The following is a 24,289-nucleotide window of genomic DNA, read 5'->3' on the forward strand; positions in this document are numbered from 1 at the left end:
AATGAGCTCAACAAGGTTGCAGGGTATAAAATCAGTATAGAAAAATCTATTGTATTTATTTTGCAATGAACAATCCAAAAATGAAATTAAGAAAGAAAAATCTGTTTACAACAGCATCAACAAGAACTTATACTCTGAAAACTACAAAGCAACATTGAAAGTAATTAAGGAATATCTAAATAAATGAAAGTTATCCCATGTTTGTGGATTGGAAGATAGAATACTCCCTAAATCAACTAGAGTCCACACAACTCCTGCCAGAATCCCCACTGGCTATAGAAATTGTCAAAGTGACCCCAATACTTAAATTGAATTTCAAGGAACCCAGAATGGCCAAAGCAATCCTGGAGAAGAACAAAATCGGGGGACCCCTTGGCTCTCGAACTTCTTAGAGTCTTTGAAAATATCTGCTTTGTTTTGGGTAGAGCGTAGATGGTTCCCTTAGAGCCTATAGAGCACATTGAGGTCTTTTGTTTTGCCCTCAGTGAACTTTATCACATCAAGCAGGAGATGTCGGTGAGCCTCGCTGCCCCGCTGTGCTCCACCCATCGGCCCCCCTTGCGGCAGCATTCAGAAGACAGAGGCAGCGTCTTCTGCCAGCCTCCTTGGACTGGGAGGAGTAACAAGGCTTTGAAGGCGTGCCAGGAATAACACCCACACAGAGCCCCAGGGGACGTGGATCGAGGTCTGAAAAGCATTTCTTCCCACCCTCTGCTGAGTCACCTGCACTGCCAGAGGTAGAGCTGGCATAGGGAGTTTGCCAGAAGACATCAGGAAGAAAGCTCTATTTTCTCTACAAACATCCTTTGAGAACATTTCAAACCTGCATTGACGTTGATATGAGTATCAGAAAATGCTCATACACACCTTCCATTCGACTCACAAGCAAACACTTGCCATATTTTTCCCAGGCACTCCCTTTTCCTCCATCCGTGTCCATATCCACACACATGCATATCCACGTGCACAGGTATCCACGCGCATGTGCACACAAGAATATCTACATACACCTCCATGTGCATACATATCTGCACACATCGGTGATGCGTATCCACGTGTATATATCTGCACACATCGGTGATGCGTATCCACGTGTATATATCTGCACACATCCGTGATGCGTATCCACGTGTATATATCTGCACACATCCGTGATGCGTATCCACGTGTATATATCTGCACACATCCGTGATGCGTATCCACGTGTATATATCTGCACACATCCGTGATGCGTATCCACGTGTATATATCTGCACACATCCGTGATGCGTATCCACGTGTATATATCTGCACACATCCGTGATGCGTATCCACGTGTATATATCTGCACACATCCGTGATGCGTATCCACGTGTATATATCTGCACACATCCGTGATGCGTATCCACGTGTATATATCTGCACACATCCGTGATGCGTATCCACGTGTATATATCTGCACACATCCGTGATGCGTATCCACGTGTATATATCTGCACACATCCGTGATGCGTATCCACGTGTATATATCTGCACACATCCGTGATGCGTATCCACGTGTATATATCTGCACACATCCGTGATGCGTATCCACGTGTATATATCTGCACACATCCGTGATGCGTATCCGTGTGTATATATCTGCACACATCCGTGATGCGTATCCGTGTGTATATATCTGCACACATCCGTGATGCGTATCCGTGTGTGCACATGTACATACCCATGCACACATTCACACATGCTTATCTGTATGCACACATAATCCACATGCAGTCCACACATGCAGATATCTGTGTATGCGTGTATCCATAACCACACATCCGTGTACATGCACATGCGTGTGCTCCTGCACACCCACATGCAAGTACAGACACTCGCTGAGGTGAGCCGCAGCGTCTCCACCCATTGCCCTGTAGATGCACTTCTGTGTGCCTGTCCCAAGAACGAGGACATTCTCCCACAGAGCCACAGTGTAACCGTCATGCCTGAGAAGTTTACAATAATTCTGTCTGTCCTCCTGCGAACAGGCCATCTCCTGATGCGCTCCATAATGTCCTTTGCCCCACTGGCCTGCGTGTCTTTTGGGCAGTCCCAGAACCGTCAGGGACCACGTGTGGCATTAGTGTCCTGCTCTGTAGTCTGTTGACTCTGGAGCAGCCCTGCCTGCCCCCGCTGCCCCACCGCCTTCTTCCTAACATGGCAGTCCAGCCGGGTGTCTGTGGGGGTGTCTGTCCCACAGCCTGGACTCACCCACCTGCCTGCTCGTGTTTAGGTGCAGGCTTTGTGGAGAGCCATGGTAGGGACTGTGTGTCCTCCCCGTGGCCTCCTGTCAGGGGCAGAGGTGGCAGCTGTCCCTGGGAAGATGTCTAAAGTGTCTTTTCCCTGCGGCGCTTTGATCCTTTTGCTGCTCCTGCCTCAGGCCCCGCTGCCCGGCTCATGACCCTGCACCAGTGATCCATCTCCTGTGTCTCTGGCGGCCTTCCCAAGGGTGGACTCTGGGGCTGTGGTGGAGGTTGCACCAAGCCCGAGGGGAGGGCCTGGCTCTCATGGGCTTCCAGCTGCCGCCGGCCAGGTGCAGGGAGAAGAGGCAGGCCGCCCACTGAGCGCCAGGCTGTGCTTGGCATTAATTTAGGAGCCAAGAAGGCTCCCACCGCTTGTGATCACCCAGTGGACGATTTGAGGTTGAAGAGCTCAGGCTCCCCACCTCATAGTCCCCAGGCTCTGCCGAGCAGTCAGAGGGACACCAGAGCCTGGGGAGGGACACGGCTGAGTCCAGGAATGTACATCCAGGGAAGAGCTAAGAGAAGCCTCGTCGTGGAATCGGGGGACAGAAGCCTCCACTCTGCCCCCACTGTGGGGGAGAGAATGGGCTTATGGGGCACCTTAAGCACTGAGCAGATGGGGAAAGAGGCTGTAAGCTGGGGGTGGATGTTAGATAGGGTATTGCCACACTCCCTCTGCCACCGTAGGTCTTCAGGTCCATGTGTTTGGTGACAGGGGAATGCGCTCCAGGGACCTGGACCCAGGCCCGGCCACCTGGCCCTCTCACTGTGCAGCCACCTCCAGCCACTGAATCTGCAGGCGGCGGCAGCTGGTCGTGCCGCTGGCCGGGTTGTGCCCGGTGGCCAGGTCTGGTGAGAGGTCCCGGCCAAGCAGCGGAGCTGTCAGGGAGCACTTCCAGAGCTTCTGGAAATGCCATGATAAAGCTGCCTTTATCATTGTGGTTTGAAAAAGTAGCTACAAAATGCAGAGCCCAGGAAGCACATTCAGAGACTTTAGACAATCATAAACTAGTTGCACCACAGAAAGATGAAAAGTCATGTTTTAGTTTCAAAAGGGCTGGAGACGTGTCTGCGGCATCCAAACCTTGACTGGCTGTGCCCGCCTGGGGGCGTGCCCGTGGGCAGTGGGTACTGGGACCTCAGGGCCCAGGTTTCCCTCCCTGGAATCTCCCGGAGCCTGCCTGGGCCTGTCCTTGGACAGTCTCTGGTCCCTGGGGAAGGAGAGGAGGGAGGCCACACCTGAGGGGTCTCTGCAGGACATTTTGGGCTCAGGCGAGCATCTGGGGGCAAGGACAAGCTCAGGGAGCGAAGAGCGTGGCTCAGGTGGGAGCTGCCCTGCTCCCTCATCCCTGTCATCCTCCCCCAGCCTTCAGGGTCGAGGTGTGGGAGACCTAAGGGGAGGGAGCCCAGAGCCACCCACCGCGGGCTGAGGCCTAGGGTGGCCAAAAGCAGGAGGGGCGTTTCTGACGATTGAACAACCCGGATCCTCAAAGCTACGGTTGGGGCCTTCAGCCCGGAAATGAGCCCCGCTCTTTGTCCCCTGATGAACCAGTTTCCCCTGTTCATGTGTGGGTGTTTGTGCCTTTTTAAAAAAAGAAAATAAAAGACCACACTATTTAGGAATTCAAACCAGACAGGCCAACAAGACAGGACAAACCCTGGCTTGGGGCAGGGCAGAGACAGTGGGAGGGTGGAACCTTCCTGAAGACCAGATGGGGTGCAGGGAGTGGGGAGGCTCAGTTCTTGGCACCTGTGTTCATGGTGGGCGGAGTCTCCCTCGGCCTCTGAAACTGCAGCCAGTGCATGTGACCTCCCCACCGCATCTCAGGCCTCCCTCCCAGTGTGCCCACCCTGCACCCTGCTGCCAGCTGCTTCAACGTTTGGAGCCCGTGGCTGGCGTGGCAGTGGTGAGCCCTCGATGGCTGTGCGGACACCAGAGGCTGAGGGAGGACACCCACTCCGTGGTGGGACAGCACCCCCGGTCCACCAAGGCCAGGTGGACGCTTAGGCTCCAGGGCCCTCGTGGCTGCTCTGGCAGTGCCGTCACCTCTGGAGACAGGGCCCGACTCTGCAGGACGGCACCAGTGGGGGACGGCAGGTCCTCTGGGGATGTGGGGTTCTGAGCTGTCAGCTTCAGGCCCCTCAGGAGCGGGCAGCCCATGGCTACAGCTTCCAATGGGCATTTCTAGTGCCCTGGCCAGATGGCCGGCCAGCGGAGGCCATGGTACCACAGCACTGTAGCCTAGCAACAGAGGAGACCCATTTTCTCATCAGGGAATAAAGCGGAGGATAGAGCAGGGAGTCAACCCAAGGTCAAACTCCACACGCCCTGGGACAGGTTGTGATGATGCACAACACAGCAGCTAGGTCAGCTTGGCTTCCAGGAAGGGAGCCCCTTGGCCCTCCTGTTGTCATAACTGAGAGCCAGAGAAAGGGGCCCCACAGGCTCTGGGGCCCTGGGGACGCAGCTGGGTGGCTGTGTTGTGTGGTGCCACCTTTCTGGGATCCCAAGGGGTTGGCGAGCCATGCTCTTCCCCAGCTCCTCGCTGGCTTTCACAGGGATGATGCGCTTGTCTGCGTGGGGTTTGCTGAGGGAGTTTGTGGTTAACATTGCCTTTGTTGAGTTGAATGAGGACCCCGTGTTCTGCGCACAGCAGCAGGAACGCTCAGAGGGGAAGGCGGTGGGATTTGAAGGCTGCTTCCTCTATGAAGTCAGACTGGGAAGGTCAATCTCAGGCCTCAAGGCAATAGGGTGTGAGGACTTCAGACTGGGGCACTCTCGTGTGTCACCCAGGTCCCGCGCACCCCCAGAGAGGGGTCTCACCTGTCCTGTCAACTCTGCTCCGTCGGGAGCCGTGGGCCCTCTTCCTCCTTAGCTTGGGTCGTCTCCAGTGAGCTCCATCATGGGCCTCCCAGCCGCCCCATCAGAGCCAAGTGGTTCCTGCCTTCTTGCAGACCCCAAGGTCCCTCATGACGACACGTGTGTCCTCCGTCTCTGGCAGGCTTGAGGCCGCACTCACCCCAGGAGGTGCCGAGGAGCCACAGGGAAACTGCCAACTGCTGCTCTGTGTGCCTCAGCTTCTCCACTCCCTCCACCAAGGGGAAGAGGCCACGCCGAAACCCTGGTCCGCACTGTTCATGGTGCCATCTGGGCACACAGACTCCTGGAACGAGCCACAATTGGGCCCTTTACACGGAGCTGGGCAGGGGCTGGGGAGGAGGCCTGGATCCCTGGCCATGCTGCTAGCAGGACTTGGGCAACACCAGGGTGCTTTCTGAGAGTGCAAGTACATGGTGAGTGTGCTTGCCTGTGTGTGTGCATGTGTGTGTGTGTGTGCGTGTGTGTGTGAGCATGCATATGCACTCTGTGATGTGTAAGCATGCATGTATGTGTGTGAGCTTGTGTGTGCATGTGAGCATTCACGTGTGACGTGTGCATATATGTATGTGAGATTGTATATGCATGTGTATTCACGTGACATGTGAGCATGCATGCACGTGTGTGCTTGTGTGTGTGCAAGTGAGTATTCATATGTGACGTGTGAGCATGTATGTACGTGTGTGCTTGTGTGTGCAAGTGAGTATTCATATGTGACATGTGTGAGCATGTATGTACTGTGTGCTTGTGGGTGCATGTGAGCATTCATGTCGGACACATGTAAGCATGTGAGTAGTCACACATGACATATGGCATAGCTGAGCATGTATGTGCATGTGTTCATGTGTGAGCAGGAGTGAGCATACATATATGTGTGCATATGTGGGTGTTTGTGATCGTGTGTGTACACACACGTGCGTGTGAGTGATGATGTGTGAGGAGGCTCATGGAGTAGCCACCCTTGCCAGGTGCTTCCTGGTGGGAACCAGATCCTAGGGGCTGAGCTGTGGAGCCGTGGCAGAGCCGCACTAGGACTTCCAGGAGGTTAAACGTGTGACACTGGAGGTGCTTGGAGGTGAGAGAACCCTGCAGGAAGCTCTCAAAGCACTTGGAGGTGGAGGAGTCCTGGACAGGGGGCAGGAAAGGTGGGGTCAGGAATGGAGTGGGCAGGTGAAGGGTGGAGGGAGCTGGGCACCCTGCAGTTGGCAGGGTGGGTGCTTAGTGCGATGGGGCTGCCACCATCCTCCAAGTGTGGCCCCGAGGGCCAGAGCTGCTCTCCCTCCATTGCCGGGCATAATTAGTTCCTTGTGCCTGCCTCTGCCCAGGAGCTGTATGTTGGGGACATGAATGCAGGGCCAGCCCAGCTGGCCAGTGACCCTCTGAGCACAGAGCCTTCAGGTTGGGGCTGGGGGCGTCCCCCACAACAGAGTTCCCTCCCCGAGATGCGCTGAGGGAAGAGGGGGCAGTCTCTGGAATTTCTGTTCGGAGACTTTCCGGAGGCGTGTTCAGGCATAAAATCACATCAGCAGCAGTCAGTTTTCAAGCAAAGAGACTATTCTCTGGGCATCTCTAAGACAAGTTTGAGCAGTGTGGGGATTAGTTTTGGGAGCACGGCCTCACTGAGACGCAGATGTTTGCTTATGGAATGCCTGCGCCTGCCCTCGAGAAGGACGTGGCACTCAGCTGCTTGAAACGAGGCCGGGTCCCAAGCAGCCCAGCCCTGCCCTGTGGACAGCAGTCAACCAATGGCTATAGCATATCCTGAGCTGGGGACAGGTTGTGGGGCTGTTTCGTCACAGCTGCTGTCACATCTACTGGACCCAGCCCTGGGGGAGGGTGGCTGCAACCCCAGCCACACAGCCTGGAGGAGGCAGGGTGACGAGGGACTCCAGCTGGGGGAGCGGGCATGCAGAGCACTGAGGGGGTGGGTGGATTGTGGGGTGAAAACTGTGGGTGTGTGCGTGTGAGGATGCACATATGTGAACATGTGTGTGATAGCACGTGTGTGCATGTGAGTGCACGTGTGTGAGTGAGCACGCCTGTGTAGACTGCCTGGATTCCATCTGGCTCCACCTCTTATGGGCTCCGTGATCTTGAGTGGGGTCAGCAGGCTCATGCCTTGGTTTTCTTCATCTGTGAAATGGGCCGATGGCCAGGCTGCACACAGGTCCTCAGAGGGCATAAGGCACACTCAGCACCCACTGCTGTGCCTGGGCAGCTGGGGGGGTGCACAGCAGCCACTCACATGCCATTCACATCCCTGTGGGTTACCCACTGCCTGGAATGTTCCAGTCTAATCGGATCCTTTTGTGGACGGGGAGACTGAGGCCGGGAAGGAGGATGCATTCCTGCCCGGGTCCTGGGCTCCTTCTCTGCTGGGTCTCCTGGGCAGGAGGTCAGGAAGGGCTGAGACGGACACAGTCCAAGGCAGGTAAAGCCCCAGCTTTGAGGGGAGGCACAGCGGCTCTGAGAGGGTCCGAGCCCCCCGAGACCCTCCCCAGGATGTTTAACGACTTGGGCAGCCATTGCAACAGTGGAACTGGCACTGCAACAAGCTGAGCATTTTTTCAGTTCCAAGTTTCCCAGAACACAATGGCTCCAGGCCAGGTGCCTCTGGGCGGCCCAGGTCAGAGGGGAGCAGGGGCTGGGGGCCGCTGCCTCAGTGCTTCTGGGATGGGGTCCTGGCCTGGAGCCCCAATCCAGAGACTCAGCAGCCCTGCCCCGGCAGAGCCTAGCGGAGCACGTTGGGAACCCTGCGGACACTGCACACAGTCACCCTCTGTCCTCACGGAGCCTAGGGTTGCTGCAGGGCCGTGGGAAAACTTATAAATCCTTGGGTGCTGGAACCCCCGGGTGCTGGGCACCTTGATTCCAAGGCTGGTGCCTTCTTTCCTTCTGCAAGAGTGGGGGGTGGAAGACAGCCAGCCAGAGGCTGGGAAGCCTGCACAGGGGAGAGCAGGAGGGCGTGAGCCTGGCTAGCCCCACCTCCAGGCACAGAGGCCCTCCCGCAGCCCGTGGCTCCAGCCGCACTGCCCCGATGGCTCCCGACCCCCGCGGCTGCCGCATCCTGCTGCTGCTCTTCTGCTCCCTGGCGGCTGCCCGGGCCGACCTGCTGAACCTGAACTGGCTTTGGTTCAACAATGAGGACACCAGCCACGCAGCTACCACGATCCCTGAGCCCCAGGGGCCCCTGCCTGCGCAGCCCACACACATGGCCCCCCGGAATGGTTCCACAGAGCCAGCGACAGTCCCTGGCAGCCCTGAACCACCCTCAGAGCTGCTGGAAGATGGCCAGGACACCCCCACTTCTGCCGAGAGCCCAGACACGCCAGAGGAGAACATTGCCGGTGTCGGAGCCAAGATCCTGAACGTGGCCCAAGGCATCAGGAGCTTCGTCCAGCTGTGGAATGACACTGTCCCCACTGAGAGCTTGACCAGGGTGGAAACGCTGGTCCTCGAGACTCCCGTGGGCCCCTTTGCCCTCCCTGGGCCTTCCAGCACCCCCCAGGAGAATGGGACCACTCTCTGGCCCAGCCGTGGCACTCCCAGCTCTCCGGGCGCCCACACGACCGAGGCTGGCACCCTGCCTGCACCCACCCCATCGCCTCCCTCCCTGGGCAGGCCCTGGGCACCACTCACGGGGCCCTCGGTGCCACCATCGTCCTCAGGTAGAGCTTCTCTCTCCTCCTTGCTGGGCGGGGCCCCTCCCTGGGGAAGCCTGCAGGATCCAGACAGCCAAGGACTCTCACCCGCCGCAGCCGCTGCCAGCCAGCAGCTCCAACGCCCTGACGTCCGCCTGCGCACGCCACTTCTGCACCCCCTGGTGACGGGCTCCCTGGGCAAGCACGCAGCCCCCTCTGCCTTCTCCTCTGGGCTCCCGGGCGCACTGTCTCAGGTCGCAATCACCACTTTAATCGGGGACAGCGGTGCTTGGGTCTCCCACGCGGCTAACTCTGCGGGGCCGGGTCTTGCTAATAACTCTGCCCTGCTCCGGGCTGACCCCAAGGCCCCCGCCGGTCGCTGCCTGCCCCTGCCGCCCTCCCTGCCGGTCTGCGGCCGCCTGGGCATCTCACGCTCCTGGCTGCCCAACCACCTCCACCACGAGAGCGGCGAGCAGGTGCGGGCCGGGGCGCAGGCTTGGGGGGGCCTGCTGCGGACGCGCTGCCACCCCTTCCTCGCCTGGTTCTTCTGCCTGCTGCTGGCCCCCCCCATGCGGCAGCGTCCCACCGCCCGCCCCGCCACCCTGCCGCCAGTTCTGCGAGGCCCTGCAGGATGCGTGCTGGAGCCGCCTGGGTGGGGGCCGGCTGCCTGTCGCCTGTGCCTCGCTCCTGACCCAGGAGGACGGGTACTGTGTGTTCATTGGGCCGGCTGCAGGTAACTGGCCGGCCCCGATCTCCCCACCCTTTCCTTTTTGCCTTGCCAGGTAAGCGTGGTCGGGGCTGACGTGAGCCTGCTACAGGTTCCCCCCACACTGAGTCTGTATGTTCAGGGGCCCGTGGCCCTCGGGAGGTGGGAGAGCTGGGAGTGAGGCCTCCTGTGCGGGGAGGAGGCCAGCGTCTAGACGGGAAGAGGGCTGGATGAACCGCAGCCGATGTGTCCAGGCGCTGCCTGGGCCTGGGGCTCCCTGAGCATTTTAGCACATTTAGTCCTCAGCACGGTTCCGAGATACCCTGCCATGCCCCGAGTCACAGAGGGGAAACTGAGGCGTGGGGCAGTGGCGTGACTCACCCCAGGGAGCCGAGATTCCCGCTCAGGTGCGGCTGCATCCACCTTGCCCCGGTCACTAAGCTGCACGGTTCGACGTGCTTCCTGGGAGCCCCAGCGTGCTCGGTCCAAGGGTGTTGCCGCGTGGGCAGTGCAGAGACACTCCCAGCGTGGGGACCAGGGAGGTCTGCAGGGCCTGTCCTGAGAGGGAGCCTTTCATGTCCCCTTCCCCATCCTGAAGCACACAGTCTCCCTGCCACAGTGGGGGCCGCTCCTGGGCCCAGGGGACGTTGCCCCATCACCACGTGGCCTGGCCTTGTTGCTGGCTGGGCAGTTGAGGGGCAGGAAGAGGAGGGAAGGGGGGACTCTTTAACTTCCCGGGGGCAGGGGCAGCCCAGGAAGGACCCCAGCAGCTCCCTCCTCTGTGTCCAGGGGTAGACAGGGCCCCTGAGCTGTGCCTGCCCCTTTCAGATTCTGCCTGCTGTGTGCACCTGGCAGCCTTGGCCCAGAGGCCCCGTCCCCACAGGGTGAGGTGCTCTGTCCTCCCCTGCTGTCCTCCCCATAGTGCCGAGGGGAAGCAGCCTTGCTGTTTGCTCTTTGGGCTTTGGGACAGGGTTGGTGGGGGTTAGCGGCTGTGCCGGACCTGGAGGTGGGGGTACCTGCAGTGGAAATTCTGGTGGACGGCCACCTGCCAGGCTCTGTGAGGGATGACGAGCTTGGTGATTCCCCTCGAGTTTCAGGCCAGTGACCGTTTCTCTCAGCAAAGCCCAGAGCCTCTGCAGACCCTGCGTGGGGCCTGGGGTGTGGTCGGGGGGCCACAGACAGAGCATGGACAAGTGCTGACAACAGGTGGTCCCAGGAGTAAAGCCCACGTGGGCTGGAATGGAGGGGCAGGCAGGGAGGGAGGGAGGGTTGCAGCAGGGCCTGGCTGAGCCTGAGCGGGGCACAGGAACTGCGCTGGGGTGGCCTGGTGTGTGCAGGAGTGGGGGCCCTTGTGGATGCACCCCAGAAGTGTCGGGCTGGAGCTCTCTGAGGCAGGGGCTGTGCCTGCGGCTGTTGGCATCTTGTAGGGCTGGAGCTCTCCTGAGGCAGGGGCTGTGCCCACGGATGTTGGCACCTCAGGGCTTAGATGTCACCCCCAGCGCAGCTGGCACTGCTACAAGCAGCCGGATTCCTGGGTTCTGCTCATGCTCCGTCCCTGGAACACCCAAATGCCGAGCAAGCACCAGCAGGCAACCCCCCCAGGGCCCCCCCAGGGCCACACCCCACCTGGCTACTGTTTCCCACCAAGCACGTGGATAGGGCAGCCCTGCAGGAGCCGTACTGCCTGGAGGGACCCGGGTCCGGTGTCCTGGAGCCCCGGGAGGCTTGAGCACAGCCCACCTTGTCCTCCTCCACTGCAAGCCCATGGAGGCAGACAGGACAGCAGCGGGCTGGGAGGGCTGCGGCCTGTGGGAGGGGAAACGCCAGGCCTGCGCACCTGACCCTGCCCTAGCCCTGCCAGCCCGAGACTGTCTGGGATCAGCTGAGCGCTGTGAACAAGCTTCAGCCTCAGGGAAGGTGCTGTTCTCCCGGGAGTCGGGGCTCAGCTGCATGGCTTGGGGGCTGGGGTCCGAGTGGGGCTGTGAGGGTGAGGAATTTCTGTAACTGCAGCTGGCGGGGTTGGTGGCGCAGCCTGATGGGGACTTCTCACTGAACATCTGGACAGCTTGGTAGTGTCCCCATGCGAGGGAGGCCATGTCCCGTGCAGGGTCCTGGGGGACTCCAGCATTCCTGGCCTGTATTGCCTCTGGCCAGAGGTGGGCCTCAGGCTTTATCAAGGAGCCCCTTCCCAGGTGTGGCCTGGCCAGGAGGGTCCTGCCCCCTCTTCTGGCCTCTCAGCTCCTCCTCAGCCCAGGCTTCTCTTGGGTGAGCCCCAACTCCTGCCGGGCAAATGTTGGGCTGGACACTCCCAGCCCTGGGTGAGGGGCAGGAGGAGGAGGGGGAGCCCAGCCTGACTCCCCAGGGCAGACTGTGAGGCCCCGAAAGTGGGGGTGCTGGGCTGTGATCCTGGCACCAGAACAGAGCCCTCGAGGCCCACAGAGGTCCCTGGCTGCATCTCCATGGGTCAGGGAGTATGTGCCTCTGAGGGGAGGGGAGGTGGAGGGGTCCTGCTGCCTCCTGCCCAGCTCCATCTCCAGTGCCCCCTCCATCTCGTCCTGGGCACTGCCCTGTGTGTCCACCCCCCCAGCCCACCCCGAGGAGAGCGTGGGGGACAGTGCGGCTGTGCTGGGGCGTGGGGGGCACTCAAAGGGAGGGTGAACCCTGTGGTCAGCACACAGGCAGGGACCCTGTGGAGGGTTTTGCTGTGTTGTGGGCTTGTCCCTCAGGCCCACGAGGAAGGGAGTGAGGCCCCCTCACAGGGGAGGGCCAGGGTGGGGTAGGGAGGCTCCCTTGCTGCAGCTGCCAAGAGTGAGTGAGCAGGGCTTGGGCTTGGGCTGCCTGGGACACTGCCTCCAGGAAGCCCCCTGGGCTGTCTTAGTAGGACTTTGTGAGTGACATATGGAGCTCAGGTCACAAGGGCTGTGGGAGTGTCACCCCACAACAGCAACGGGTGCCTGGCCCTCTGGACTTTGCTCTCTACGCCCCTCCTGAGCTCTCACAAACCTTGGCCCCTGGGACTGTGGCAGAGGCAGGTGATATTTCCAAGGAGTCCTACAGGCAAGCATCCTCTGACCTGGGAGGTGTGTATTGTTCCCGTTTACAGGTGAGAAACTGAGGCCTAGGAAGGACAGACACGTGTGCATGCCGCAAGTGTGGCTAGCAAGAAGGGAGCCTCAAGGAGGGCCCAGCAGCCTGGCCTCAGAGCGCTCTTCAGCATCGCAGCAGATGCAGGACAAGCAAGCTCCCAGCCGGGGAGCACCAGGAGACCAGCAGGCGTCCACCCTCATGGTGCAGGCTGTCTGATGAGGGCAGGGACCAGTGCCGGGATGGACAGTGCCTATGCACAGAGTGGGGTGCAACCGGGCACAGCTACCACCGGGGTGCTCGGGAGGCAGGTCTACACACACGCCGGCCAAGTCGCTCATCTCAAATGCACAAGTCCCATGATCTTGGCAAGTGGTGCACAGGCCCCTGGGCTGGGGCTTCCTCTGCCTCCACCCGCATCACTAGACATTCGGAGGTCAGTGGGAGGCCACGGGAGTGCACGTGAAGGTCACGTCACCATGATGGCCCCGAGGGGCTGCTCCTTCATCACTGCTCCCTACCCCATGGGCCAGCCACTGGCACACAGGTATCCTTACACAGTGCTTACCTCTTGCTCCTTTAGTCAAATGCAGAACTTGAGAAAATGTCCCTTTTCCTTAAAATGCTTTGATTTGTTTGACGTTCCCATGTAACTGGTTTAAGAAGGGAGAAGACCACTCCGTGGGAAATAACTCATGCTTGTCTCTCACTGCTTGGCAACCTACAAATATTTTTTTCGATGATGCTGGCTAAGCTTCTCGTAAATTCTCCATGCCTCTTAGATGCACCAAGAGTGACTCAGCATTTAACTCCTACTGGAGTGTCAAGGGCCCAGTGCGTTGGGTGCAGTTGTCTGTGGGTACAAGATCTTGTGTGATTCTGAACCAGGCGCAGGCAGAATGAAAAGCACAGCACTCCAAACGGGGCTCCCTGAAGGTCCTTTTACATGGTTTTTGTATATATCTAAAGTCAAGCTAGTGGACATCTATCACTTCAACCAGTTACCGTTGTGAGTGTGGTGAGAACACTTAAGATCTACTCAAGTTTGAAGGGCCATATGCAATATAGTATTCTAGCTGTAATCACCATGTGTACATTAGACCTCTAGAACTTACTTTTCCTGCATAACTGAAACTTTGTACCCTTCGACCAACAGTTACATTTCCTCTTCTCTGTGGGCTGGCCTCGGCTGTGCCCTGTTAGCATTCCCAGATAAACAAAAGCTAAGGGGATTAATTGCCACTAGACCTTCCCTGCAGGAAATGGTCCAGTAGTCCAACAGGTGAAATGAAAGGACGCTACTCAGTAACAGTAAGTCAAGGAGGCCCCCGTTGCCTATGCACAGAGTAGGGTGGCAGCTGTGCCCCATTGCATCCCACTATGTGCATGGGCACCATCCATCCCGGCACCAGTCCCTACCCCTTATCAGATGGCCTGTACCATTAGGGTGGATGCCTGCTGGTCTCCTGGTGCCCCCCTGTGGGGCCCTTGCTTGTCGTGTGTCTGCTGCAATGCTGAAGAGCCCTCTCGAGCCAGGCTGCTGGGCCCCCCTCGAGGCTCCCTTCTTGCTAGCCACATCTGTGGCATGCACACATATTTGTCCTTCCTAGACCTCAGCCCCGACAACCACCATTCTACTCTGCTCCTATGAATATGACCTTTTTAGATCCCACATATAAGTGAGATCATGCAGTATTTGCTTCTATGCCTGCCTGATTTCCTTTAGTTTAATATCCTCCAGGTTCATTCATAAAAAGCGCAGTTACAAACTGTTGTTGCAGTACTAGCTTTTATAATTGCCCATGTATTTACCTTTATTGAGATCTTCGTTTCTTCATGTGACTTACTGTTATTGACTAGTGTCCTTTCATTTCACCTGCTGGACTCCCTGGACCATTTCCTGCAAGGCAGGTCTAGTGGCAATTAACTCCCTTAGCTTTTGTTTATCTGGGAATGCCAATTTCTCCCTCACTTTTGAAGGACAGTTTTATTGGATATAGAACTCTTGGTTAACAGTTGTTTTTTTTTTTTTCTTTTAGTACATTGAATGTACTGGTCCACTGCCTTTTGGCTTCCAAAGTTTCTGTGAGAAATCTGCTGATAATCTTATTAAGAAGCCCTTGGGTGTGATCAGTTGCTTTTCTCTTGCTGCTTTCAAGATTCTCTCTCCGTTTTTGAAAGTTTGATCATAATGTAACTTGGTGTGAGTCTCTTTGAGTTCATCTTGGAGTTCCCTGAGCTCTTAACTGTTTATATTCATGTCTCCCAACAAATTTGAGAAGTTTTCAGCCATTATTTCTTCCGATAGTCCCTCTGCACCTTTCTTTTTCTCTTCTGTTTGCAGCTTCCACAGCATGCATACTTCCTTGTCTCTTGATGGTGGCCACAAGCCCCTTAGGCTCTTTTCACCTTCCATTCATCTTTTGTCTTCGAAAATTTCCATTATCTTATTTTCAAGCTCATTGATTTATTCTTCTGTCTGCTCAAATCACCTTCAGATTCCTCTAGTGATGTTTTCAATTTCAGCTATTGTACTTTTCAGTTCTATAATTTCTTTCTGGTTTCTTTCAAGGGTTTTATATTGATATTTCCATTTTGTTCATACATCACATTCTTGACTTTCTCCACACCTTCCTGTAGTTCCTTGAGCATCTTTAAGACAGTCATTTTAAAGTCTTTGTCTAGTAGATCTGCCATCAGGTCTTTTGCAGAGACAGCTTCTGTTGATTTATTTTTCTCCTTTGAATGTGCTATACTTTCTTATCACTTTGTGTGCCTTGTGATTTTGTGTTAAAAAGTGAACATTTGAACTCAGTAATGTGGCTCTTGAAGTCAATTTCGCCCTTCACCAGCGTTCGCTTTTTTTGTTGTTACTTTTTAAAAAATGTTTTGTCTCTGTGCCAAAAATCTCCCTGAGGTGTGAACTTCAGGTCTTCTCGGGTCTTTTCTGAGCCTGTCCCTTTCCCTGGGTGTGTGCAGCCACTTTCTAATTTTCCTCTTACATGCTGCTCTTTTTCAAAGTCCTGTTCTTTCATGTTTGGCTCCCAAAGGAGGAATAAGATAAAAATGAGGGAGAAAAAACAGTGCCCGCCCTCTAAATCCCCTTGAAGTCACTTCAGCTGGAAGGGGGAGCTTGCAACAACAGAGGGAGTGTAAAACAATGGCCCCCGCCCTGTCTGCACCTCTGTGATTCCAAGCAACCTGATCAGAGCACAGGTTCTCGATGTCTGCAGGACAGGGTCCTTTTTGCCATCCTGTTTCCCACAAGCTGTGTGGCTGCTGCTCCAGGAACTCGTGCATGGCACCTGCTATGGGAATGGGGGTGGGGGATGGATGTGCGGCTGCTATTGTGCCAAGAGCTGGGGTTTAGCTAAATTAACCACCTGTTACTGTCCAAGCCTTCCTCTGGACATTGCAAGCTTTCAGTAGACTCCAGAGTTCCAAAAGAGTTCTAAGACAAATTCTGTCCATGTACTTCTTAATTAGTTGGGGAGATGGATTCCTGGCGCTTTCCATCTGCCATTTCCCAGAGTACTCCAGAATCATTTTCAAACATGTTTCTTTCTGTCAAGAAATCAAGTCTTGGCCAGGCATGGTGGCTCACGTCTGTAATCCCAGCACTTTGGGATCGCCAAGATGTTCCCCCGGGCACTTCACTGCGTAAGTGCTATGGTGTGATGGAGCGATGATGGTGGTGCGTTAATGTCCCCGGGGGAATTCACCGTGTAAGTGCTACAGTGTGATGGAGCGATGATGGTGGTGCGTTCATGTCCCCGGGGGAATTCACCGTGTAAGTGCTACGGTGTGATGGAGCGATGATGGTGGTGCGTTCATGTCCCCGGGGGAATTCACCGTGTAAGTGCTACAGTGTGATGGAGCGATGATGGTGGTGCGTTGATGTCCCCGGGGGAATTCACCGTGTAAGTGCTACAGTGTGATGGAGTGATGATGGTGGCGCGTTAATGTCCCCGGGGGAATTCACCGTGTAAGTGCTACAGTGTGATGGAGCGATGATGGTGGTGCGTTGATGCCCCCGGGGGAATTCACTACGTCAGTGCTACAGTGTGATGGAGCGATGATGGTGGTGCGTTGATGCCCCCGGGGGAATTCACTACGTCAGTGCTACAGTGTGATGGAGTGATGATGGTGGTGCGTTAATGTCCCCGGGGGAATTCACTGTGTAAGTGCTACAGTGTGATGGAGTGATGATGGTGGTGCGTTAATGTCCCCGGGGGAATTCACTGTGTAAGTGCTACAGTGTGATGGAGTGATGATGGTGGTGCGTTAATGTCCCCGGGGGAATTCACCGTGTAAGTGCTACAGTGTGATGGAGTGATGATGGTGGTGCGTTGATGTCCCCGGGGGAATTCACCGTGTAAGTGCTACAGTGTGATGGAGCGATGATGGTGGTGCGTTGATGTCCCCGGGGGAATTCACTGTGTAAGTGCTACAGTGTGATGGAGTGATGATGGTGGTGTGTTAATGTCCCCGGGGGAATTCACTACGTCAGTGCTACAGTGTGATGGAGTGATGATGGTGGCGCGTTAATGTCCCCGGGGGAATTCACCGTGTAAGTGCTACAGTGTGATGGAGCGATGATGGTGGTGCGTTCATGTCCCCGGGGGAATTCACCGTGTAAGTGCTACAGTGTGATGGAGTGATGATGGTGGTGCGTTAATGTCCCCGGGGGAATTCACCGTGTAAGTGCTACAGTGTGATGGAGCGATGATGGTGGTGCGTTAATGTCCCCGGGGGAATTCACCGTGTAAGTGCTATGGTGTGATGGAGCGATGATGGTGGTGCGTTGATGTCCCCGGGGGAATTCACCGTGTAAGTGCTACAGTGTGATGGAGTGATGATGGTGGTGCGTTGATGTCCCCGGGGGAATTCACCGTGTAAGTGCTACAGTGTGATGGAGTGATGATGGTGGTGCGTTGATGCCCCCGGGGGAATTCACCGTGTAAGTGCTACAGTGTGATGGAGCGATGATGGTGGTGCGTTAATGTCCCCGGGGGAATTCACCGTGTAAGTGCTACAGTGTGATGGAGCGATGATGGTGGTGCGTTAATGTCCCCGGGGGAATTCACTACGTCAGTGCTACAGTGTGATGGAGTGATGATGGTGGTGCGTTAATGTCCCCGGGGGAATTCACTGTGTAAGTGCTACAGTGTGATGGAGTGATGATGGTGGTGCGTTAATGTCCCCGGGGGAATTCACCGTGTAAGTGCTACAGTGTGATGGAGTGATGATGGTGGTGCGTTAATGTCCCCGGGGGAATTCACCGTGTAAGTGCTACAGTGTGATGGAGTGATGATGGTGGTGCGTTGATGTCCCCGGGGGAATTCACCATGTAAGTGCTACAGTGTGATGGAGTGATGATGGTGGTGCGTTAATGTCCCCGGGGGAATTCACTGTGTAAGTGCTACAGTGTGATGGAGTGATGATGGTGGTGCGTTAATGTCCCCGGGGGAATTCACTGTGTAAGTGCTACAGTGTGATGGAGCGATGATGGTGGTGCGTTCATGTCCCCGGGGGAATTCACCGTGTAAGTGCTACAGTGTGATGGAGCGATGATGGTGGTGCGTTGATGTCCCCGGGGGAATTCACCGTGTAAGTGCTATGGTGTGATGGAGCGATGATGGTGGTGCGTTGATGTCCCCGGGGGAATTCACCGTGTAAGTGCTACAGTGTGATGGAGTGATGATGGTGGTGTGTTAATGTCCCCGGGGGAATTCACTACGTCAGTGCTACAGTGTGATGGAGTGATGATGGTGGCGCGTTAATGTCCCCGGGGGAATTCACCGTGTAAGTGCTACAGTGTGATGGAGCGATGATGGTGGTGCGTTCATGTCCCCGGGGGAATTCACCGTGTAAGTGCTACAGTGTGATGGAGTGATGATGGTGGTGCGTTAATGTCCCCGGGGGAATTCACCGTGTAAGTGCTACAGTGTGATGGAGCGATGATGGTGGTGCGTTGATGTCCCCGGGGGAATTCACCGTGTAAGTGCTATGGTGTGATGGAGCGATGATGGTGGTGCGTTGATGTCCCCGGGGGAATTCACCGTGTAAGTGCTACAGTGTGATGGAGTGATGATGGTGGTGCGTTGATGTCCCCGGGGGAATTCACTGTGTAAGTGCTACAGTGTGATGGAGTGATGATGGTGGTGCGTTGATGTCCCCGGGGGAATTCACTGTGTAAGTGCTACAGTGTGATGGAGCGATGATGGTGGTGCGTTAATGTCCCCAGGGGAATTCACTGTGTAAGTGCTACAGTGTGATGGAGCGATGATGGTGGCGCGCTCTTCAAGCTCTGGATCAGGTTCCGGAAGCTCTGTGTGAGTCTTACTGAGGTGGTTATTTTCTCTTTTCCCAGGAAAGTGGGCTGAGAGAGGAGCCTTAGGGTCTGTCACTGGGAGCAACTCCCTCGCCTGTAGGTGCACAGCGGTTACCGGCTCGGCAGACTCCACAGGGCTGTCAGAGCACATCGTCCCCGCTGTCCGCCGAATGGCTCCGGCTCGTGTTCGGGTCCGTTTGGCCCACGTTAGTGTTGTGGTGCTCACTTTCACAGCCATTTACCTGCTGTTTTTCCATTAGCCTTTGGTGTTATTTTAGCTAACGTTTTTGACAAGGTGGAGCTGGGTTTTTCTTGCTGCTTTTTCATCCACTTGTTTGCCTTGGGCCCACCAGTGTGGTCTGTGTGTCCTGTGCCCCGGGCGCCGAGACCGCCGGCTCGCCGGCACCTCCCCTGCTGTCTCGTGTCACTGTGGTCACTGATGAGAACTTCTGGCTTTTGTCCTTCTTCTCTCTCTTCTGGATCGGTTGTGACCTCTGTTTAACGAGAGCCCTGCACTTGTGTGCTTGAAAGGGAGGCTCCCGGAGTCCCTGAAAGCTGTCACAGAACCACTGACGCAGCCTCCACTTGCTGGCGTGGACCTGGGCAGCCGTGCAGGTGCCACACGGAGCTCCAGGGCACTTGGTCCTGGGAGTCACAGGGCAGCTTTTGTGGCCGCACGCCAAGGTCTCAGCTACCATGGTGTGGATGCTGTGGGTTTTTGGGCTCCGAGGCTGTGCCCTGGAGATGCCGCAGCCCACCTGCCCTTGGCCCTCGTGGGCCCCACAGCTGCTGCGTGCATGGATTTCTGAACAGGCCCAGGTGGAGCTGAAAGACAGGCTGTGCTGGCTTCCCTGGCCTGAGGGAAATGTCCCATCTCAGAGCCATTTTCTCTTAGGGCGCCCATGGGATTGCTTTGATTTCTAGTTTGCATCAGACCCTGTGTCTCGGAAGCTCTTGGGCCTCCGAGTGCTGAATTGGATATTGCCTGAGCAACATGAAACCCACCTGGCTGGGCTTGGCTTCCCCAACTCGGCTCGCCCCATGCGGGCAGGAGCAGCCCTGGCTCTGCAGGACTGGAGGGGGCTGTGTGGGAGGGCGGGGGCTGGCCAGGCAGCCTTGGATCTTGTCCTCAGGAGCCCTTCAAAGAGCGGCAGAGACTCCAGGCCCTGTGCCCCGAGGAGTCAGGCTGGGCTGGTTCTGGGGAGTGGCTGGAGCACCTGGTGCTGAGCACAGGCAGGCGTCCGTGGGGTACACGTGTCTGAGGGTCTCTGAGGGGTCTGCGCTTTTCTTCGAGGCCATGGTGGCCGTGAGGGATGCAGGACATTGGGTGTGGCCCTCGAGGACTGGCCTGGCTGGATCCCACTCCCCCATGGGTGAACGCGGCTCTTGGTGGAGAGCCCAGTTTGGGGAGAAGGGAGGGTCTTGTCCTGGGAGGTGTCAGACAAAGCCAAGGATGGGACTCACAGGAGACCCCCAGTCAGGCCGTGTCAGGGTGAGGCCGGGAGTGAGAGTCCTGGAAAGTCCAGCTTCTGGGAGAGGGTGCTTTGGCTCAGAGGCTGCCGCTGCAGAAGGGATGGACGTCCCCAGCCTCCTAAGATAAGGGACCCAAGGGGAGGGGCAGGGACGTTCCACACTGGTGTGAGAACAGCGGAGAGTCCCAGCCAGAGGTCCCCGCTGTTCTCCTGCAGGGAGGATGCTGGCTGCACTGTTTGTCCTGGGCATATTTAAAGGGGCCTCTGTTAACACACACAGGCCTCCAGAACCATCCACACCTCTGGCTGGCCTGATTCCTGAGGGGGAAATGGTCTTTAAAGAAGCAAGCACCTTGATCCAAAGGGAGGTGGCCCAGCAGGAGGGGCCGCCCCACTATACCCAGGAAGGCTGAGCTCTCACACCCGGGAAGGCTGAGCTCTCGCACCCGGGAAGGCTGAGCTCTCGCACCCCGGAAGGCTGAGCTCTCGCACCCCGGAAGGCTGAGCTCTCGCACCCGGGAAGCTGAGCTCTCGCACCCGGGAAGGCTGAGCTCTCGCACCCCGGAAGGCTGAGCTCTGGCACCCGGGAAGGCTGAGCTCTCGCACCCGGGAAGGCTGAGCTCTCGAAATGGGGTTCAGGCATTTGCTGTTTGATTCCAGGACATCTGAAACAGCTGGGCCCGTACCTCGGGGAGTGGAGGCTGCGCCATTCTCTGCCCATCCAGCATCTTAGGGCCGGGCGTTTGGAAGCTGACTTCTGAAGGGAGCCCCCAGGAGCTTCGTGGAGAGGAGACGGGACAGCTTTGGAAAGGGCTTTGCTGTCACTGGGGTCCCTGGGGCCGCTGGCGTAGTGTGCTGGTGCCTTCCAGCCCAGGAAGGTGGCAGCTGCCGCATCTTGCTTTCCCAATCAATGACGGAATGTTCTAGGAAGGGTGGCAGGAGGTTTCTCCAAGGTGAATTCGGAGGCAGCTGGGCAGCTGCCAGGGCCTCTGGCCCCCAGGCCGAGAGTCCTGTTTCCTGATCTTAGCACAGCCCCAGCGTGGACATGTGGGGCCAGGGTACTTCGTATAAGAAAAAGGATCATTGTCACAGCTGCCATCTGGATGGACGATCATTGTAATAGCTGCCATCTGGGCGGACGGCGGCCTCTGTCTGAGGGGGACGTGACTGCTGGCCCCCAGAGCCCAGGCTCAGCCCATTGGGACCCCTCCGCCCCTAGCCTCAGGGTGCAGGTGCCGAGCCAGGCTGCTGTCCACAGAGCCCATTGTCCACTCTGCGCCCGGCCCTGAGTCCAGTTGGCATGAGGGTGGGGACCACAGGGAGTCCACGCTGCCACACTGCCTCATGCTGGGGTCAGGGCCTCGTGGGGCAGCGATGGCGCTGGAGGTGCCCACGGCGTGTGCCAGGGGCTGGGGGGGTCTGCACTGTTGTTTCCGTTGGTTCTGTATTCTGCAGGGGCCGGGGGGGTCTGCACTCTTGTTTCTCTTGGTTCTGTGTTCCACAGGGGCCGGGGCGGGGCTGGGGGGGTCTGCACTCTTGTTTCTCTTGGTTCTGTGTTCCACAGGGGCCGGGGCGGGGCCGGGGGTTCTGCACTCTTGTTTCCGTTGGTTCTGTGTTCTGTGAGCTCTTTGGAGGTGCCGCTTCCCTCAGGACGTCCAGGCTCAGCACTTCTTCCCTCGTGTCCTGTCCCAGGTCAGCCTGGCCCGGCCACAGGGCCGTCAGCTCCCCACCCCACAGGTACACGCACACGTGCACAGGCGCTCGCCCCCGCCTTCCTCAGGACGCCTAGGCTGCAGCAGCCCCTTCCCACAGGAGTGCCCCACCAGGAGCCAGCCCACCGCACAAGCGTCCCGGAGTAACCGTTACACTCTCGGAAGCCGACCGTGTCCAGCCTGTCTGGGGTCTCGGGGTCTCCGGACTAGGGCCTTAGGGCAAGTCCCTGGCCCAGACTGTGGCTGCAAAGCCCGGGCTCTGCCTGGCACGGCAGGTGTGCTGGGAAGTCACTCTGAGCAGGGTCTGCCCTTAAGTGGGTGCTGCCCCCCTCCCGTGGGCAGGAAACGAGGTGTGAGAACTCCGGGCACCGGGGCTGCGTCCTGGCTTGGGCTCCCTGGGTGAGGGATGAACGGGGCTCCTTCTGACCCTGGGCTACTGAGTTGAAGTGAGGTCAAGCTCCGCCTGGGCAGGAATGAATGGAGTGAGTCACCCGGCACTGTGGGGCATTTGCAGGGAGCAGCGGGGCTGGTGGGGAGACTGTGGCACGTTGGCAGGTATGTCAGGCATGCAGCCCCTCCAAAGGGTGATTGTGGCCCCTAGGGGAATCAGCTTGCGGGGTGGGGAGACACAGCTTGTCCTTGCCACATGAGGCACCTGGCCCAGCGGGTGAGCCGGCGCCCCTGACAGCTCTGGGTGAAATCCCGCACTGTGTCCTCAGATGCCGCACGGAGCCCCAGCTGAGGCAGCCGCTCTGGGCGAGGCCCCGTAGCCGAGGCTTCGAAGAACAGTGGGGTGTGGAGTCAGCCTCCCTCCTTCCCTGCGGTGGAGCTGTGGCTTCACTGTGGAGGCCAGGCTGGGGTGCCGGCCTGAACTGCTCCAGCAGGGTCAGAGTGGGCGGGCGGGGCACACGGCCGGGCGGGAGGGCTGCCACCCCCAGCCCCTCACAGCGCCTTGCTCCGGCGGGGGTGCCGGCCAGTCCCTGGCCCCTTCTCCCCACTGGCTCCGCCCATCCCTGCTCAAAGCACAGAAGGGGGCCTGTGGACACCATGTCCCCTGCAGACACCATGTCCCCTGCAGACACCATGTCCCCTGCAGACAGGTTTCTGCATGGAGCACGCCAGTCGTTTGGGAATGAGTGACCCAGGGTGGCCATTGGGTGGCCGTTGGGTGGCTGAGCCCAGGGGATCAGGGCAGGCTGCCAGGCGTGTGGAGAGCCCTCCCAGACTCAGTTTCTCCTTTCTGCTCCTGCCTGGCTGCCTCTCCAGGCTGCGTCGGTGGCCCCGGTTCCGTCCTGCACAGCCACCTCACCAGCTGTCTTTCTTTTTGCAGAGCGCGTCAGCGAGGAGGTGGGGCTGCTGCAGCTCCTTGGGGACCCCCCGCCCCAGCAGGTCACCCAGACGGATGACCCCGACGTCGGGCTGGCCTACGTCTTTGGGCCAGATGCCAACAGCGGCCAAGTGGCCCGGTACCACTTCCCCAGCCTCTTCTTCCGCGACTTCTCGCTGCTGTTCCACATCCGGCCAGCCACAGAGGGCCCAGGGGTGCTGTTTGCCATCACGGACTCCGCGCAGGCCGTGGTCTTGCTGGGCGTGAAGCTCTCTGGGGTGCAGGACGGGCACCAGGACATCTCCCTGCTCTACACGGAACCAGGTGCAGGCCAGACCCACACAGCCGCCAGCTTCCGGCTCCCCGCCTTTGTCGGCCAGTGGACACACTTAGCGCTCAGCGTGGAGGGTGGCTATGTGACTCTCTACGTGGACTGTGAGGAGTTCCAGAGAATGCTGCTTGCTCGGTCCTCACGGGGCCTGGAGCTGGAGCCTGGTGCCGGGCTCTTCGTGGCTCAGGCGGGAGGAGCGGACCCTGACAAGTTCCAGGTAGCCGCCATTGTGCTGTCGTTGGGGGACTGGAGCAGCCGGGGTGAGGTGGGGTGGGGTGGCCACTGGGACAGGGACGGAGCTGTGGCCGGAAGAGGAGAGCCCGCACCCCAGCTGCGCTCAGCTCTGGCCTCCGGCGCAGGCCTCCCGGGTTCTTGGCTGCTCAGCCCTGGCCTCCGGCGCAGGCCTCCCGGGTTCTTGGCTGGCCTGGCTGGGGTGGTATTCACTTTCTTGGCTCTCTGGCTCCTGCGCCCCCAGGAAGGGTCGCCCTGGGCTTCCATGGTTTCTCTGAGACCCTGGGGCCCAGCCCAGGAGGGCCCCCT

General features: G+C 57.9%; 2 protein-coding genes across 4 annotated transcripts in view; both read left to right on the top strand.

Annotated features, from left to right (window-relative positions):
• The window catches only part of LOC100457565 (collagen alpha-1(XVIII) chain), a 121,688-nt gene that overhangs the window by 46,163 nt on the left and 51,236 nt on the right, over positions 1-24,289 (top strand). For 2 of the 3 annotated variants that reach the window (XM_054542644.2, XM_054542645.2), the window contains exon 3: positions 23,422-23,966. In XM_054542644.2, the coding sequence (XP_054398619.2) occupies positions 23,422-23,966 (545 nt within the window). Of the gene's footprint in view, positions 1-21,977; positions 22,117-23,421; positions 23,967-24,289 lie in introns of those variants that run through there. The other variant, XM_054542647.2, reaches the window with a different exon arrangement.
• On the top strand, positions 7,056-10,150 carry LOC134760862 (collagen alpha-1(XVIII) chain-like). Its single transcript, XM_063720926.1, has one exon. The coding sequence runs from the start codon at positions 8,180-8,182 to the stop codon at positions 9,518-9,520; it is 1,341 nt and encodes a 446-aa protein (XP_063576996.1). The 5' UTR covers positions 7,056-8,179; the 3' UTR covers positions 9,521-10,150.

This window comes from Pongo abelii, chromosome 22 (assembly GCF_028885655.2).
Source record: "Pongo abelii isolate AG06213 chromosome 22, NHGRI_mPonAbe1-v2.0_pri, whole genome shotgun sequence".
Lineage (NCBI taxonomy): Eukaryota > Metazoa > Chordata > Mammalia > Primates > Hominidae > Pongo > Pongo abelii.